Below are 18,778 nucleotides of genomic sequence, written 5' to 3' on the forward strand. Positions count from 1 at the left end.
CAGAGGTCTTAATAATCTGCCAACAACGTGTTGGTTAAATCCGAGATTTACGAAATTTTATTCTTATTGAATTTACTTAATTTATTTTATAAGTTGTTGTGTTAAATTATTTTACTTTGGATAATTTATTTTACCAGAATTTGTCAATTATTTATTTGGTTGTTCTCCGAATATTTCTAATTTGTGTCCAGATTATTTTATTTAATTAAGAACTTAATTTGTTATCAACTAAAATTCATCAATTGATTTTATGTAATTAATTTTTACTAAACTGTTTTACTTGTCATTCAATAATCGAGTTTCATTTTCTCTACATTATTTTATTTTACGTTCTATTGTGTTGCATGAAAAACTTAGCATTTATTTTATTTTATTTTATTCGAGGATTATTTTCTGCCTAGCAACACAGTACGATTTTAGTCTCGACCTTGAGTGTCCTCTACCCAGCGCTTCACGCGGGACAAGATGGCTGACGCTCTCGCTCGGTCTTGCGTCTCTGTCGCAAGTTTTTGGTGTAATTTTTTCTCTGACGAATTTTTACAAGTTTTATTTTCTACTTTTAATTAACAAATTTACACGAACAATTTTCTAGCAATTTTGACTGATTCTAAATTTATTGCAAATGATTTTATTTTAAACAATTAAATTTTATTATAAATTACTTTCCCGAATTTAATAAATTTTACTTCAAATGATTTTTACTAAAGTTCCTCTAAAACATTTTACTGATTTTATTTTAAGCAATTAATTAAATAAATCCGACCAACTCGATTATCAACGACATTTTGTTCTACATGGCACCGAAGTCATGAAATGACCAACCGAAATTATTCCTGGTAAAGTCAGTCCAAACTCTGCCTACGTAGTTAATTAACAATCCGAAATAATTCCTGGTTTTGTTAATTAAATATTTAGTAATTATCCCTAACTTGTTCTTAACTTCATTTTTAATTTTATTCTGGACTTTTCTTAATTTCATTCTGAATTTTATTTTTAATAAATTCTTACTAACCTCCTAAAGAATATTCTAAACAATATTTTAAATAATTCTTTAAATAATATCCCAAATAATATTCCAAGTAAATTCTAATAAATCAATTTCAATATAATAATTAAGTAAATTCTACGATATAATACTTAAACTAATGATTGTGACCGAACGTGAAATGACGATGACCTTCAGCCGACTTCAATGCCTGGCTGATGGCGCACCACCAAGATATTATTGAGACATTTTATTTGTACCTGGAGTTTTCCTTTACGACGCTAATGAACTCCCTCGAGGAGCTACAACTTCTTGTCGTCGTTGCTGGTACAAGTCCCTCTTTGGTGGATGAATCTACTTGGCGGCGAGACCCAGGTCACCGTCACTCGTTCCCCGGATACTTTACAAAATCTGTAACCGCAAATAAGCATTAGAAATTATCACTAATTAAAATCAATTTACGCAAGCTGGCAGAAGGCCTAGCAAGCAATAAATTAATTGATTAGTATCGCTTCGTTCCACTATATCTTGAGCGAAATAAAAATAATTACCTGTGCTTTGATGTTTGTTAACTTTTGTGCGACCGTTAGATTTGACTGTTCGGTCACAATGAATCTTCTGAGCTTTGTCGGTACGTTTCTTTCTTCGCTCCGTCCCCCCACTCACTCTCCTCGCCGGCGTTTCCCTCTCAGGGACTTACTCACTAACTTATAGCTAGAGGCGCGAGTACTTCGGAGCACAGCGCTCTGGGGGATCAGTCGATAACTAACTCACGCGGGTTGGAGACCTTCTCTGGGTAAAGAAGGCCCCGTGTACTCCGTTACATTATATTTTTGTTATAATTTCATAAATTAAAACTAATCATTTCAAAACTGCGGCAAAAATCTTGGCCCTAATTATACTTTTAACATTTTTCATCATTAAATAATTTCATTAATTCTATTTATGTATGTTTTGTACAGTGAGCAATGCCAAGAAAACGCAAAGGGGCTGATTTGAGCCGCAGTACAAGTAAAGCTCGAAACTTGCGAAATAGCACTGTGCTGAAACAGTGTAAAATTATTATTTGGGATGAATGTACTATGGCACACAAACATTCACTTGAGGCGTTGAACAGGACATTGAAAGATATTAAAAACAGTGACAAACTATTTGGCGGAACTCTGTTGGTCCTTTCAGGTGATTTCAGACAAGCACTTCCAGTCATTCCACGTTCAACATACGCTGATGAGATCAACGCTTGCTTAAAATCATCTCCATTGTGGCGTTATGTTGAAAAATTACAGCTAAAAATAAATATGCGCGTTCAAATGCTTCAAGATCCATCCGCTGAAACATTTTCAAAACAACTCTTAGATATCGGTGATGGAAAAGTTGCTATAGATGAAACTGGATACGTAAAATTACCGACCGATTTCTGCACAATCGCTGATTCGCAAGATACTCTCATTGAACAAATATTTCCCGATGTACACACACAGTACATAAATCATGAGTGGCTTGCAGAAAGAGCGATTTTAGCGGCAAAAAATGTAGACGTTGACAATTTAAATCTGAAGATACAAATGTTGTTGCCGGGGAACTTGGTATCATATAAATCTATTGATACAGTTTGCGACGACAGCGAAGCAGTAAATTTTCCCACAGAGTTTTTGAACTCACTGGATTTGCCAGGCATGCCACCGCATAATTTACCATTAAAGGTTGGATCTCCAATTATCTTGCTTCGTAATTTGAACCCGCCCCGGCTGTGCAACGGTACGCGATTAGTCATTCAAAAATTAATGAAAAACGTGATCGAAGCCAGGATTTTAAATGGCAAGTTCAGAGGTGAAAATATACTCATACCACGGATTCCTATTATACCTACAGATGTGCCAATTCAATTCAAACGTATTCAGTTTCCGATTAGATTGGCATTTGCAATGACTATCAACAAATCCTAAGGTCAAACGATGTCTGTTTGTGGATTAGATTTGAGAACACCATGTTTTTCACACGGACAATTATACGTGGCATGCTCTCGAGTGGGTAAACCATCCAGTTTGTTTGTGTTAGCTAAAGATGGACTAACAAAAAATATTGTTCACGCTATAGCATTAAGAGATTGATATTGTTTAATAGTGTTACTGTCGTAATTGTTTAATTAATGATATATAATTTTAAGGAATAAATTATAATAACTTAAAAATAATGTTTGCCTTTTGTTATTTTTATATTCCCTCATCGTTCACAGCGCTCCATGCTTATTTCACGCATATACCACATTCTTACATACATACAATATACACATTCTAACATACATACATACTTACAATAAGTAAGCTATTTTTTGTCTACACTAGAAATTACTAGGAAATTATATATATGGCAAAACAACGTTTGCCGGGTCAGCTAGTATATATATACAAGCGAAATCGTTTTTTCTTGAGTTGACATGCTTCCGAAAAAATTTGCGGTACTCAATGACGCGCGCCAAGTACGATAAAAAAATTTTTTTTTTAATTTTTTAATTTTTAACAAATTTTATTTCAATTTTTTCAACATTATGACGGTTTCTTGGTATTTTTTTGTATTTCACATCTTTTTGTAGAGAATGAAAATTATTGAAACGAGCCTAATTTTTTTTGTAAAGTGCAAATGTTATTGAGATGAGTTCTATGAACGTGGACTTGGCGCAATTTTTTACAGTTAAACTGTTTTTGTTCGGATTTGGATATTATCGGAATAAGTTCAGGTTGTTAGCCTGCCTTGATTCATATAACATGATTTTAACAATTGATGTTTAATAATTCAGGTATATGTTTTGATGTATTCTTAGACTTGGTCATAAATTTAATTTTTGAGTTGAGTTTATACTGTCCAAGTCATACAAAGTTATGATAATATTTTTTTATGTAATTGTAAGAATATTATTGTTAAGTATTTTGTATTTGATTGTTCTAACACCTGAGGAAGTCGGGAAACCGACGAAACGTTGTGAAAATTTAAATAAACATCGAATAAAGATTTCCATCAAACTGTGAATTTTTATTTTATTTTAGATTACTTTGTCAATTTATTTTCAAACAATTTCATTCATCCGGTTAAAAAACATAGTCACATAAAGAGTACTCAAAGTCAGCTAACTGCTGATTCCAATGCTCTAATATGTATAATTAAAATTCGTGATATTGATCACTGAAAGCAATGCATGGATGTTAAAACAAAAATATTAATTAGATGAAAGTATTGGCAACTGTCATTCTAGAAGATATTATCAGAGCATTAAAAATATCAGAAATGATCAATGAATCGGATTCTACTATTCAATAGGTAAAAATCTATACGAAAATATGAATAGCTCAAGTTCCACCATGTCGTATAGCATTTCATATTGCTCCTCAGTTGCAGCCTTTCCTGATTATATCTGTCACGAGAGAATCATTTATCAAAAATTCCGAGCCGTACAGCAATGTAAAATTAATTATTCGAACTCTCCATCCTCAATTATAAGGAGATTTGCTCACACATATACACAACACAAGCGAGCGTCCATATTATCTTGAAAATAGTTAAAATAGCTTTTTACAAAGGTCACAAATTTTGATATCTAATGAAAACTTGGTTTTCAAATATCGATCTGAATGTTTCGTAATTCATCTAATAGTAAATTTACTTAAGAGGTGCGTTCCCAGTTATTACACGTTCGTTAATTTCTCCTAAACAATTAAAAATTTTATGAAAAAAAGTCTCTGTTTTCGATATATTATTTAAATATCTATTCTCTAGCAGAGCGTTTCTTTTAAAAATTTTATTTGTTTAAAAGAAAATAATGAATCTGCAATGGCTTTACTTTTACGGATACAACAAAGATAATTCGGTTTCTCTGGATAAGTGCACGGAGAGAAAAAGATGGTACCCGTTATTAATTGGAAAATTTTTATTAGCACGTATAGCTTTGTAAATAGAACTCTCGACGCAATCAAAAAGATTTGAGTTTTAGTCCTAGCTCGGATAAAATCGAATCATTCATAAGCAGGTAAAGAAATACTGAGCTTAAGAAATTTTTTCATGACTTGATAAGATAACCGTCTTAGTTCTCAAGTGGAAAACAAAGTTATTTGCCTCAAGAAAATTTTCCTCAGTTGAAACAATTATTTTAAATAGTTCAAAAATTTCTTTTTGCTTTGAATAAAAAAATTTATTCTGAACTCAAAAGATAAATTTTGGACCAAAATAAATATTTTTAACAATAAGAAAAATATTGCTATGATGAATGATGACTGTGTAGAGGTAAAAATAAATCAAAAAATTAATAATTAATTAATCGTAATTAAAAAATCAAAATTTAATTCCCGATTATCTCTAATTAATACTATAAATAATTATATTGCACCTTTAAACCTGCCAATGAAAATTGTGACGTCATCGTCACGACGATTTGAAATTATACAGTAAATTTTCTTTCATGAAATAAGGTAAAAGCCCCAATAGATGATCACGTACCAATATATGATCACTCCATGTATTTGTATATCTATATTCACAAATATAGGTATACAAATACATGGAGTGATCATATACTGGTACATGATCATCTATTGGGGCTTTTACCTTATCTTATACTAATAAAGAAAGTCAGTTTTGTTTGTCCTATTCAATATTGACTCGAAAAAGGTCCGCATGTTAAAAAAATATTAGTAACTAATTTTACAAATTGCTAATTAAATAATTAACTTTTTTAGGATTATTTGTGTATGAAATCAAAAAAAAAAAATTTATCTATACAGGTCAATTCTTTATTTTTATTTAATTTCACCATAATTTAGTTTTTAAAATATAATAGATATTATCAAATTAAAACATAAAATAATAATGAAATTTTAATATTAGTTGATTTAGAATTACAAGGGTTAGGTTTTGAAACCAAGTCATCAATTTTTACCCAATTATTGTTGATCGATCTTGTATAAGCTACATAATGACCGACTTTATTCAAATATACTGGTGGGACAAACTCTACTACACCAAATAATAAGTAATTTTTGTCAAGTATCTTTAATTTTGTTAGAATACTACTTAAGTTCTCGGTTAAACGTTGAATATTATGAAGTTTTGAGAAAGAAGTCGAAAGTATATAAAAATGACTTATGTCTAAGCTTAAAAATACATTAGTAAAAATAGATTTTTGGACAGAGTTTTGTGAACACGACCTGCAGTAAAGTGACGATTCTACTTTTAATGCATCTGAAACACTGTCCTGTAATTCAATAATCCAATAATTTCAGCATCATAAAAATAATTATTCTTTCATAATTAAACATTGAGCCTAAATAGAATAACCATAAAAAGTTTGTTTACATGGACATATACGCATGTAACTTAATACATCACTACTTATAGCTTGTCCTCATAAGAACGACAATCAAATTGTCGCGACGATGACGTCACAATTGTCATTCGCAGGTTTAAAGGTGCAATATAATTATTTATATTATTAATTAATTAAAAACGATTTTACGCACAAAATAACTATCATTGCCAATAGAAAAAAGAATGAGCAATTTTTTGGCACTTATTACAATTAAAATAAGTCCTCATAATTAGAGATAATCGGGAATTAAATTTTGATTTTTTAATTACGATTAATTAATTAATTATTAATTATAGCAGCGGAGCAATTATTTATATCGAAAGAGCAATTCATGAGCAATTTTTTGGCATTTAGTTTTTGAAAAAAAATTAATATTCGGCGCCAAATTGGTTACGGTTAGTTTCTGCTTGTTTATAGTTATTTCATCAATTCTGTTTATGAAAAATAATATATATGGCTGCCGAAATCGCAGAAAAAGTCACCGAACTGACAATCGAAAAAAATTAACTGTATCAAAACGGAATTATTTTGACACGCAATTTTCACAAGGGTTTTGATAAACTTCCTCAGGAATAAAACAAAAAAAAAATTAAATCGTGAAAGTGATTTTTGACAAAGTTGTGATGTTATCAAGCCCATAGCTCCCGTGAATACCACGCTCTTATTCATTTAATTAATCAGAAAAACGAGTTTTTTCTGAGAAATCTTATTTAATCGATAAGAAAATTTTTTTTAACGTGTTCTGTAGTTACTATTATTTATTCTAATATGCTTTTTATCCATAATTTTTTTCGTTTAAATTATGAAAATCACGTTTTAATCGAAATCACGATTTTTAGGCAAGAGTAGAACATACCTGCGCGCTTCGCGCTTGAGGCATGCAAAAAATCGGCTACGTGCAATGATAAGCACATTTATCTATATATATATATATATATATATATATATATATATATATATATATATAAGAAATTTCCACATATATAGTCACTCATCACGATATCTCTGGAACCATAAGACCTAAAGACTTTAAATTTGGTAGGAATATTTTTTTTACCGAGTAGAGGTCAGCTAAGAACGGATTTAACGAAATTCCATCACAAGGGGAGGGGGGGGGGTCGCGGGAGCGTTAACAATGAAAAATTCCCATTTTTTAACTATAGCTCCTATCGACTCCAAGTTTGGTAGGAATCTTCTGTCAGAGATGTAGAAATAATCTATGAACGAACTTTACGATATTTCACCTCACAGGGGTTTGCGGGGGTGGGTATTAACAATTAAAATCTTTAATTTCCAAGCTATAGCTCCTATAGACTTCGAATTTAGTAGGAGTCTTCTATATGTGATATAGAAATGATATAAGAACGGATTTTACAACGAATCACCTCCAATAAGGATCGCGGGAGTGGATGTTGACAATAAAAAATATTAATTTCCAAAATATAGCTTCTAAAAACTCTAAATTTGGTAGAAATCTTTTATATCTCCTGCAGAGATCATCTCAAAATGGATTTCAATAAAGTTTACTTTCGATAGGAATTGCGGGGGTGGGTGTTAAAATCTAAAATTTTAATTTCCAAACTGTATCTTCGACAGATTTCAAATTTGGTAGGAATCTTCGTGTATGATGTCAAGTTTAGCTAAGAATGAATTTTATCAAATTCCAACCCCAAAAGGGACTGCGGGGACGTTATTAATGAAAATTTGGAACGCTTCACGTAATAATTACCGTAACTCCTATTCTTTCCCGCTTCACAGCATTATTTATATTTGTAAAAAATATTGTTTTTAAAACAATATTTTCTATGGATTCGAAGATTTGTTGGAATATTTTATTCATAATGTAAAAATCATCTCGAATAGGATCTTATGAAATTTCTCTTTCACATAGGAGTGCGGGACTGATAGTTGTCAAAAAAAAATCATATTCTTCAAATACAGCTCTTACAGATATAAAATTTGATAGAATCTCAAGAGAAACGGGTAATTACAGGGATGGCCTCCAGCAAGGTCAACGGATTAAAATATTTTCCTTTTTTAATAATTATATTTTTTTACAATAATCGTCTCTTTGGCAGCGGCGAAAAGGTCATTGTAAGGTTTTCAAAGTTTAACTTTACATGTAGCTATATAGTCAACGGACTAAGTATTTTGCATACATTTTATTTTTGCTGATCACATAACCGATGAATTGTTCTTATTACGGGATCACGGAAATGTAACAGATTAAAATGAATACATTTTCTAAACACTTGAGATGTGGAAAAGAAATTTGGTTACTCATTTTAAGAGACTTCGTAAAAGACGTGGACAAATAATTTTCTTTGAAAAATTGATGTAACGGAAAAAATTTTAATTAACGGCAAAATTCGTCGCAATTTAAGCTAGGCAAATTTTAATTTCACTTATGAGACCTGCAATTACTTTAACTGAAACTTTCAATAATCATTTCAAATTTTTTTCTTCGTGTTAATTATTATTCATTTTTGCACTGAGAAAACAGTTTGTTTAGCTCACATGCGCAGATTTATTTGAAATAAATTAAAAATATATATTTAATGTTAACAAATTTCTTTTATTCAAATATATATTACTTTGAATCAAATACTACCTCGTTTTGGTTTATTTAACTGAATCGACTCATTTATTTCATTTAAATAAAGATTTGTTAACTATTAACAAATCTCACTTTAAGTAAATTACGCTTGGTGTCGCTACGGTCGCCACTGTTATTTCTCGACGTGATTTGTAAAAAATAAATGATGAAAATTAACTCAGTTTACAAATGTATTTTGTTTAATTTTTGTAGAAATAAATAAAATTAAAAAATATATATATATATATGTATATATATATATATATGTATATATATATATATATATATATATATATATATATATACATATATATACTAGCTGTTACCCGCCCGCTTCGCTGGGCGCTTTATAGAATTGCATTTTTAGATCTAGACTTGAAATTTAATTAGAGTATTGTTTTGACTTGCACAGATTCCAAATGAGTATTGAAAGTTTTAGTTAATGTCATTGCAAGTCTCATAAGTAAAGTTGAAGTCTGTCTAGCTTCAAGTGCGAAGAATTTTTTTGTCATTTAAAATTTTCTCAGCGACATCAATTTTTCATAGAAAATAAACTTAACATGTTTTTTACATACCCAGTGTTAGGAAAATGCATTCATTTTAATCAGTAACATTCCCTCGATCCCGTAATAAGAACAATTTATAAGTTATGTAATCAGCAAAAATAACATGTATGTAAAATTCTAAGTTCGTTGACCGAATTACTACATATAATGTTAAGTTTTGGAAACCTTACAATGACTTTTTTCCCGCTGGTAAAGAGACGTTTGTTGCAAGGAAATTTTTAGCAAATGTTTTTGAAACTCAATAGACAGGGTCTAAATTTTATGTTTCAAAAAGTCCTAGTTGATAAACAACAACATTTTCAGTAGATTTCATAGATATCTAACTATTTTAATTCTTGAAACCAATTTTACCATAACCAAACATACGATCAGCATATAAATATAAATTTTCAACACTTAGTTCACCAGACATAATTAGCTTCTTTCTTTAACTTTTTTTTTAAATGACGTGAAATCAATCAAATATTAAGGTTATGTAATAAAAACAAAAGAAAATCGTATTAAAAACAAATGAATGAAAAATGAGTCTTTTGTTTTTATTAGCGGGAAAAAATGTATATAAAAATTAATCGTAAAAAAAATGAGAAAGGGTTGATAAAATCCAAAAATAAGTAGCCTATAACCATCTACAATTCATTCCGCGTCGAATGGTCCTAGTCCCATGTCAATATGTTCAGTAGTTTTTGCGTGATTGACGGTCTACGAAACCCACTTTCCCTATATATACATAGATATATATATATATATATATATATATATATATATATATATATATATATATATATATATATATATATATATATATATATATATTCTTAGACAAATATGTATTGAAATAGTTAACTATAATAGACATTAATAATTATGATGCTGAAGTTAGCAGACAGCTGTCAATTTTTTTAATTTTTATTACAGATCAACGATAAAAAACATATTTTAATGCACTGTTAACTTTTTTTTAATTTTTAGACGTGGAACTTTTTAATTAAAATTTTTTCGTGATAATTTTATTATTATAAAAGTCCTAAAAATTGACAGATGTTTGTTAATTTATGAAAATTAAGTTAGCCGTCATCTAAAAATTTATAGAATTTTTTTTATTGAAAAAATTGTTACAAAAGAAATTTTTTTAAAAAACTTCATTCGTAAAAAACTTGAAAAATTATAAGTGCAATTTTAAAAAAATATTTTCTAGATCTAATTTAATAAATCAAAAAAAAAAATTAAAAATAAAAACGTCGACTAACTTTATAGTATTATTGTTAATTTCAGTATAATTAATAATTCCAAAAGAATTGCCCATTTAACCCCAAACGTTCGATATGTCTACTTTTACTACTTTCCTAACCTAAAACTAAAAATCATTGCTTTGAGTATATTCAAACATACCATTTATTTATAGTTAACAAATCTGATTTGGTTGAAATATATCATTGTTAGCACCAAAGAAATATTTGTTAACTATAAACAAATCTGAATTTCATTCAAATATACTGTAACTTTGTCTCAAATAAATCAATTTATTTGTATAAAATAAATATTTTTTGTGATATTTAAATAAGAGATTTATTTATAGTTAACGAGCCTCATTTCATTTAAATGAACTGTTTTCTCAGTGTGGAGAAAGCTAAGGGAATATTATAGTGATTGCACATTGAAAGTTACAATGTATATTAGCTCTAATGATGACATTGATAAAAGGTAAAGGCCAATCCGATAGAATTTGGAATATGTGCACGTCAAAAAAATACTCCAATTGAATTTCAATTCTAGATCTCAAAATACAATTCTATAAAGTGCCCAACGGAGTGGGCGGATAACAGCTAATACAGATTATAACGCAATTAAATTGTTTTTTCGGATGACTCGTTTTTGAGAAATCGATGTAATCATGGAGGGGGAATTTTTTTTGGGACTGAACAAGAATGTTAATAACTTTTTAACGATTTGATAATTCTTAATGAAAATTTAGGATATTAATCATCAATGTACATTTAATAGAACAAAAAAAAACTGACCCTCAAATTTCTTTACTTTCCCGGTCAGAAATATTTCCGAAAATCACTTATTTTTTTAGCCGTCACAGTGTCTATCCCCCTTACCATTCAGGAAGCCCCAGAGTTGAACGACGGGGCCATGCCTGGGACATTATTGGGAAGCCCATCTTGGCAAACCTATATTGTCCCATGCCCGGGCCATAACTGGGCAATCAGCTTTGGCCATTCCAATGATTACACAGGCTTGGGCCAAGACTGAATAACCTAGCCTTGGCCAAGCCTAGAGTCACCCTAACTTGGGCCAAGTTTGTGTAACCTAACCTCGGCCGTTGGATGGTAACCCTAACATGGGCCAAGACTGGATAACCTAGCTTTGGCCAATGAATGGTAACCCTAACTTGGGCCAAGATTGTGTAACCTAACCTCGGCCGTTGGATGGTAACCCTAACATGGGCCAAGACTGAATAACCTAGCCTTGGCCAAGCCTAGAGTCACCCTAACGTGGTCCAGGACTGAGCAATCAAGCCTTGGTCAACCCAATGATTACCCGAGCTTGGACTAGAACTGGGTCCCCCAACCATGGCCATTCAATGGCGATCCAGACTTGGGCCAGGACTGAGCAACCTAGCTTTGGCCGACTCAATGATTACCCGAGCGTTAGCCAAGACTGGGATGCCTAGCCTTGGCCTTTGAATGGCAACTCAGATTTGAGCCAGAATTGGGCAACCTAACTTTGGCCATTCAATGGGAAATCCAAATTTAATTAATCATTAAGTATTAGAATTTGGAACAGTAAATATTTATGACTTAACGAATATTTGATAGCAAATGCTAAAATTGAAAATTTATTATTTCAACAAAACAATTGTATATCGTCAAAATTGGTTCGGTCTTAAAAAAAAAATTAAAATATTATAATATGATATTAAAAATATACAGAACGATTTAAAAAGTCTAAAGTTAATGTAAGAACTTGACTTTTGCTTTTTTTTTAAATTAATAAACATTTGTAAAAAATAGATAATTTTCATCAAAATACAATATAAAATAACATAAATTATATAAATAATAAACCGTCACACTCTGTCACCATATAGATTTAGCTTATATGAATGGTGAGATGTGCGTTAACTTATCGGTCGTACGGCGTAGGGGTTAGTGGTCGGTCTGGCAAGCGCGCAGCTCGGGTTCGAATCTCGGTTAGGGTAAATGCGATTATCACTTTATTTCTATAATTAGCGAAAGTTAGGTCTAAATTAAGAGTTAAGTCGTCTAAACTTGCGTTAGCTCTACTTAAAAATTAAAATAAATCAATGACAATTAAAAATTTCCTTTTTTATCATTTCAACTAAAAACTGCTCATTTTATACAAAATAATTTAACCGTTTCGTAGAATTTTACTATTTTATTTCAGAGAATTCAATTTATTCGAAATTGGGTTCTTAATACTAATTTGGTTTCACATTAAACAATTAAATTCTAAATATATTTTGTAATCTACTTCTTTTAGTAAATTCTATAGTGGTGAATAAGCCTGGGCTTGCTTTGGCTTAAAAACTTGGACCAGTCTTGGTTAACAATCTTGGGCCAGTCTTGGTTATCATGCTTGAGCCAGTCTAGGCAACCAAGCTTGGCACCCTGTTATCACTCCAGACTTCTACCAAGGCTGGGCCAAAGCGGGTTTACAAGCATGGGCCAGAGATAGACAGCATTGCGCCAAGCGTGGCCCATATCTGGCCCCGTCGTATTTTCCTGTATGGGTATTTTTCGAGTTATAGTCATTTTTGTAATAGTGTGTTAAATGACTATTGCACGCGCAGGCACTCCGACAAAAATACGTTTTTCTCGAAACAACTTTTTTTGAACTGGTGCGAACTGTAATTTGCATAAATATGAACCGATTTGCAACTTTTTTTTTCCCCTTATTCGTCTATTCAGTAGCTATCGTTGCACGTAGGGGATTTTTAAGGCTGTTTGAATGGAAAAAAACGAAAAAAAAAAAAACGAAAAAATTTTTAATATGTCGCCGTTTTTTTTTAAATCCAAATTTTCAAAATCGCCTACATGCAACGGTAACCACATGTATGCTGATACAACGCTGTTTCGTTTTTTCGTTTTAGATAATCCGTTTTTGAGTTAGAGTTCGCACCGTGGTGGAGGAAATTTTTTTGGTCTTCTACAAAAATGCTAATAACTTTTGTAACAACATGAACCCAGTCAAAAAAATTCCCGAAAATCACCTATTTTTTCGATCCTTCGGTGGCTATTCCCCTTAATACCCCCTTAATAAAGTTTTGGCCCAGCATCTTAACGTAGATGTTAATTTTTACCGGCGTTATAATGGCTACAAAAAAATTTTAATTTTTTATATCTGTCCCATAATTTGTCGATCATAAGGTATCACTTCTGTCGCGACCCTCAAATCGATGTATTTCTTAGTTAATTAACTTTGGCTACGATATTTAATTGCATTTATACTAAAAAACAAAAGTCTCAATCGTTATATATGTATCTGATTTAGAAATTATAATTTTTGAAATTTTTATACAAAAATATCACTGTTATCATAAAAATTTTATGGATCCAAGGTAAAAAATTAGCCCTTGTGATCGTATCTACTCCCATCAATCGGAACTACAAGCTCAATGTCTATGTTACAAAGTAAAGCCTAACTTGAAGCGATCAGTGATTATTTTTTGTGAAAAGACGTTTTAATTTTTTACCTATTAATTTATGTTTTTCTTACGCGTTTCTTTCAAAACTATTCCTTTGAAATTGGTGTGCACGATATTTCAAGATCTACTCCAATGATTCGACTAAAATTCACAAGAATTATTTTTTAGAGTATTATCTGAGAATTAGTGTAGAATTTTTTCAATTGCATGTCATGTTTAAAAACTACAAATTTTTTAAACGGCAAATTTCGATAAAAAAAGTCGTTTTTTCAAAAAAAAAGATGTATACGTTTAGAGTAATGATTTGTTCATTTACTTAATATTTTTTATCTATTTTTCTGAGCACCAAAGTAGTACAAACCCCATGGATTTTTGTCATAAAAAAGAAATTATAATCCCTAAACTAATAGACATAATCATTGTTCTAATTTTATTTTGCAAAAAAGTTGTTTAAAAAAAAATTCCACATGTAGAAAATTTGAAGCACTATAAAAGTTTATTTTTTAAATGTTTTCTTAATACTAATTTATTTGCTGAATAACAATATAAAAAAAAAAAAAAAAAAAGACATGTCTATTGATTTGAGTATGACTCCGAAATCTATTTAGAACATAACATTGGAAAAATCAACAATCCATTTTCATTAAACAAAATTTATTAGACTTGATATTATTTTAAGATAAAGATAACTAATAGTTAATAAGATACTTGAATAAAAACTGAATTCAGCACAAAATAATAAATTGACCATCGAATTTTTGAATAGAAATAACTCCAAAGAATTAAATAAATTATTGAAGAAAGATAATTTTTTTTTAATGTAGTGTTTTATTCCATCCTTACCACAATAGAGTTATATTATATGGTTAATTATTATACAGATAATTAATTGTGCTATTGAGATGTCTCAGCGTTGATTCACTGGTTTTTTTTTTATTTTTCAAGTGAGTAATAGAATAGAGAATAAACAACTATGTATATAAAATAATACAAAAGCTTTCTGTAATATGATTCGTAACTACTGACCTTTATCACGAGTGGAATAATTTCTTTTCCCTCTCATGAAACGATCTAAAAAGAAATCACATTTTTATAAAAAACTTTTTACTCAGCACTTCATCATCATAAAAAATTTGAAAAATCTGACACAGATTAAGATAATGTATAGGTACTCAATGTTTACAAGTTATTATAAACATAATTGTCAATTGTAATATGATAAAATGATTAATTATGAAATTTTATATTTAATATACTTACTTGTTTTTAAAAATAACTGAGTGACATTTTGTGGGTGTCGATATGACTGACAATTATTATGTAAAAAAAGAAATCATTATTACTTTTGTTTAAAGTTACACAAAGAATGAATGACTATCAGAAAGTGACTGTCAGTGAAATTGAAATCAAAACTATTGTTCAGTCGAACATGAACTCCGTTATCCTAAACTCAATATTTGTCTTTCATACTTGTGCAATTCATAATATCGCGAAGGACTGCTTATGACGTATAGTCTGTACTTATGGTCCATATGTCCCATATCAAATGTTGCAGTGTTTATGAAATGAAAAGATGTATTACCCCTTACCAAGATATTTGCTCCGAATAGTACCGAATCGAGCGCCACCTGTAGGAATCTTATAATAGCTGCAACGAGAAAAGTTAAAAAAATTGAAACCTAAATTCAAAATTTTATGAAAGATAAAAACTTGGAATTCTTCATTTATTAATTATTAATTTTAGATGAAGCAGTACTAATTTGATTTTTCAAAATTTTATTATACTACTTATGTTTCTAATAAGTTTGTAAATAAAGTCATGAAAAACGTTTGTAAAAGCTCGAATGTGTTTTTTTTCTACAATTATATTATCTAATTTACAAAATTATTCGAGTTCTAATGAGATATAAACAAAAAAAAAAAAAAAAAAAAAAAAAAAAAAAAAAAAAGATTTTGAGAAACTCGCACCTGGCCAAAGATAAAGTTCAAACATCATCGCCGGTTGGGAAGTGAACGCCATCTCGAAAAAAATCTGTCGTTAAATCACTAAACACAATTTTTTCATAATATTAAAATAAGCTGATGATTTTTTAATTTTTCTGTACCAAATAATTCACTATCACAAAAATGAAAGAATATCTCACTTCATTTTAAATATTTCATTTCTTATTTTTCAAAACTTTTACAATTTTAAGACATATGCACAAAATTCGTGCACATATGCACGATGGAAATGCATAAAAAATTTCTCCCAAAAGAAAACAACTTGCATCAATTTTCTCAAATTTGTTAAGGAAACATATAGTTTTTAGTTGATTTTATAAAAATCTAACTATTGCATTCGTTCTTATCGCGCAACTTTTAAAACATTTCAGTTTTACCGTTGGAGCGGTTTTAGAATTATTGGCTGTATATATCATAGTATAAACATGAAGTAGATTCAAAAAAGTTTGGAAAATCCAAAAGTGCACGCCTCATAACGGTCATTCATTTTTTAAGAAAAAAATTAACTGTGTAATTGATTAAAAAAAAAATTATAATTAAGTAATTTCTTACAGAGTATTTTTTATTTTTTTTTTTAAAATCGGCGCCTTTTTTTCTTGTCATATGCGCACGTAGTCTAAAAAATCTAGCTTGATCAAGTGGCGCCATAGTTTTCACGTGACAAATAAGAAAAGTTCGTTTGGCTTTGTACGGTTGTATCGTAGTGAATTTTAATAAAAATTCAATGAAAAAAAAAATACGTAAACTAGGCCATTTATATGAAATACGGACCCAGTTCATCGAATTCTTAAACTAATAAAAAAGGTCCGGTCTTGAAATAGGCGTGCAATTATGATATTGATCAGTATTTCGTATAATGATTTGGAAAGGTCGTCAGTAAATCTATCACAAATTAGTTCTAAATATTGTCTTCTTTAATTGAAATTTCATCCGGTTCCAAAATTCTTATTAACTTGGAAACTGTCGTTCCTAAGCAGTCACTTAAAATTTGGACATTGATAAATAAAATCTCATAATCTTGAAAATTGTTTGATAAAGATTCGAAAAACTATTTACTCTATATGAAAATTTTTTAAACAAAATTAGTTCTAAATAGTTTTAAATTAATTATTGAATTTTTTGAAGTTATACTTCTTTTGGCGCGTTAGGCAAAAATGGTGAGGGTAAATTTTTACGATGCGCGCGCACACCGTCACGAAAAACCAACACCCTGAAGTTAGCTACTCAACATTTTACTTTTTTTAACAGCCGAGACCAGTGATTGCAGTTTCAATCGGCTTAGCGAAACGAATGGAAATTTTGAAAAAACGTTTTTAGAGATAATAGATAATTTAATAAACTATTTCACCACAAAGCATTTTTTTCAAAAATTTCATTCGTTTCGTGAAACCAATCGAAACTGCAATTGCTCTGCTGTTGGAAGTGCGACAGAGATAGTTCCGTTGAGCTCCGTGAGAGCAAAGCGAGAAAAAGATGGTCTCGCCTGTTAAAAAAAAAAAAAAAAAAAAAAAAAATTATCAACAAAATAAAAATAAGTACATCTACGTATGTTTGCGTGAGAACTGGCAACTGTATTCACAATATTTCATATAAGTATATGTTTTTAACTTCCCGCTAAGAAAATTAAAAATTTTTAATAATGGAAAGTTATTGATTTCGGTCCGATTTTCAAAAGTCGAGTTTTCATCGGATGTCCACGTTTTGAGGTCCCAGGAAGCCATTCTGATTATTCCCGTCGAGGTGCCCGGCCGTGTATGTGTCAATAAATTTTTGTCGTACGGTTTCTCAAAAACAAATCAACCGATTGAGTTCTACGACACGTCATTCAAAAGGGTCTATCAAAACGTAGATCTGATTAGAATAAAGAGTTAATTCATCAAGCCATTCCGAAGAAATTAAAAAAAAAATTTGAATTTTTATGTTTTTTAAAAATAACTCCAAAGCGTACGAAAAAATCATAACAAAACTATGTATACATTTTTTGTTCTTAAAAAACTGCGTCGAATGCTTTTTTGAAAATAAAAATCGAACGACGCATTCAAAAGTTATATTTCTTTAAAAATTCGTAAAATTTTGTTTTTCGGTATTTTTTTATATCTTCGAGATCTCTCAACCAATCAATATAAACCTGTACATTTTCTTATTGTGCTTTAAAAACTGCGTCGAATGCTTTTTTAAAAAAGAAAATCGAACAACACATTTAAAAGTTATCGTTGATTAATAAATATATTTTGATCTCGAAGAGCTCAAAATGTGAAAAACTGTGCTTTGAGCTTGAAAAGCTCAAATATTAATCAAAAAACACATTTTAGGGCGCTTGAAATGCAAACTTAGCAGGAAATTCAAGGGTTGGCCTGCATGGTCAACCGATTTCCAGATTTCTTTAGTTATGAAGAAATAATTTTTTTATGATAATTATATAAACTTTATTTAACTAGATAATGCGTTATAATAAAACTTTCAATGTATTAAATACCTTTTTTTCTATTATAAGTGTCGTTTTTTCTGCACTGAGAAAAAAGTATTTTGCTACTAAGGATATTTTTTTTGATAATCAGAATACTTGGTATTGTGCTACTAAGAATACGTGTGTGGGAGT

At 30.0% G+C, this 18,778-nt stretch overlaps 1 protein-coding gene across 4 annotated transcripts in view; it reads right to left on the reverse strand.

Annotated features, from left to right (window-relative positions):
- LOC123261514 (copper-transporting ATPase 1) overlaps nucleotides 1-18,778 on the reverse strand; it is a 58,107-nt gene that overhangs the window by 38,518 nt on the left and 811 nt on the right. The window contains exons 1-2 of one of the 4 annotated variants that reach the window (XM_044723142.1): nucleotides 15,436-15,759; nucleotides 15,202-15,246 (exon numbers count right to left, since the gene is read on the reverse strand). The exons of 1 other annotated variant lie outside the window; for it this stretch is intronic. Coding sequence is in view for 1 of the 3 variants with exons in the window: in XM_044723145.1 (XP_044579080.1) it covers nucleotides 15,202-15,238 (37 nt within the window). In the remaining 2 variants the exon portion in view is untranslated. Of the gene's footprint in view, nucleotides 1-15,201; nucleotides 15,247-15,435; nucleotides 15,760-18,778 lie in introns of those variants that run through there. 2 more of the 4 variants (XM_044723145.1, XM_044723149.1) reach the window with 2 other exon arrangements.

The sequence above is a fragment of the Cotesia glomerata genome, linkage group LG3 (genome assembly GCF_020080835.1).
Source record: "Cotesia glomerata isolate CgM1 linkage group LG3, MPM_Cglom_v2.3, whole genome shotgun sequence".
NCBI classification, from domain to species: Eukaryota; Metazoa; Arthropoda; class Insecta; order Hymenoptera; family Braconidae; genus Cotesia; species Cotesia glomerata.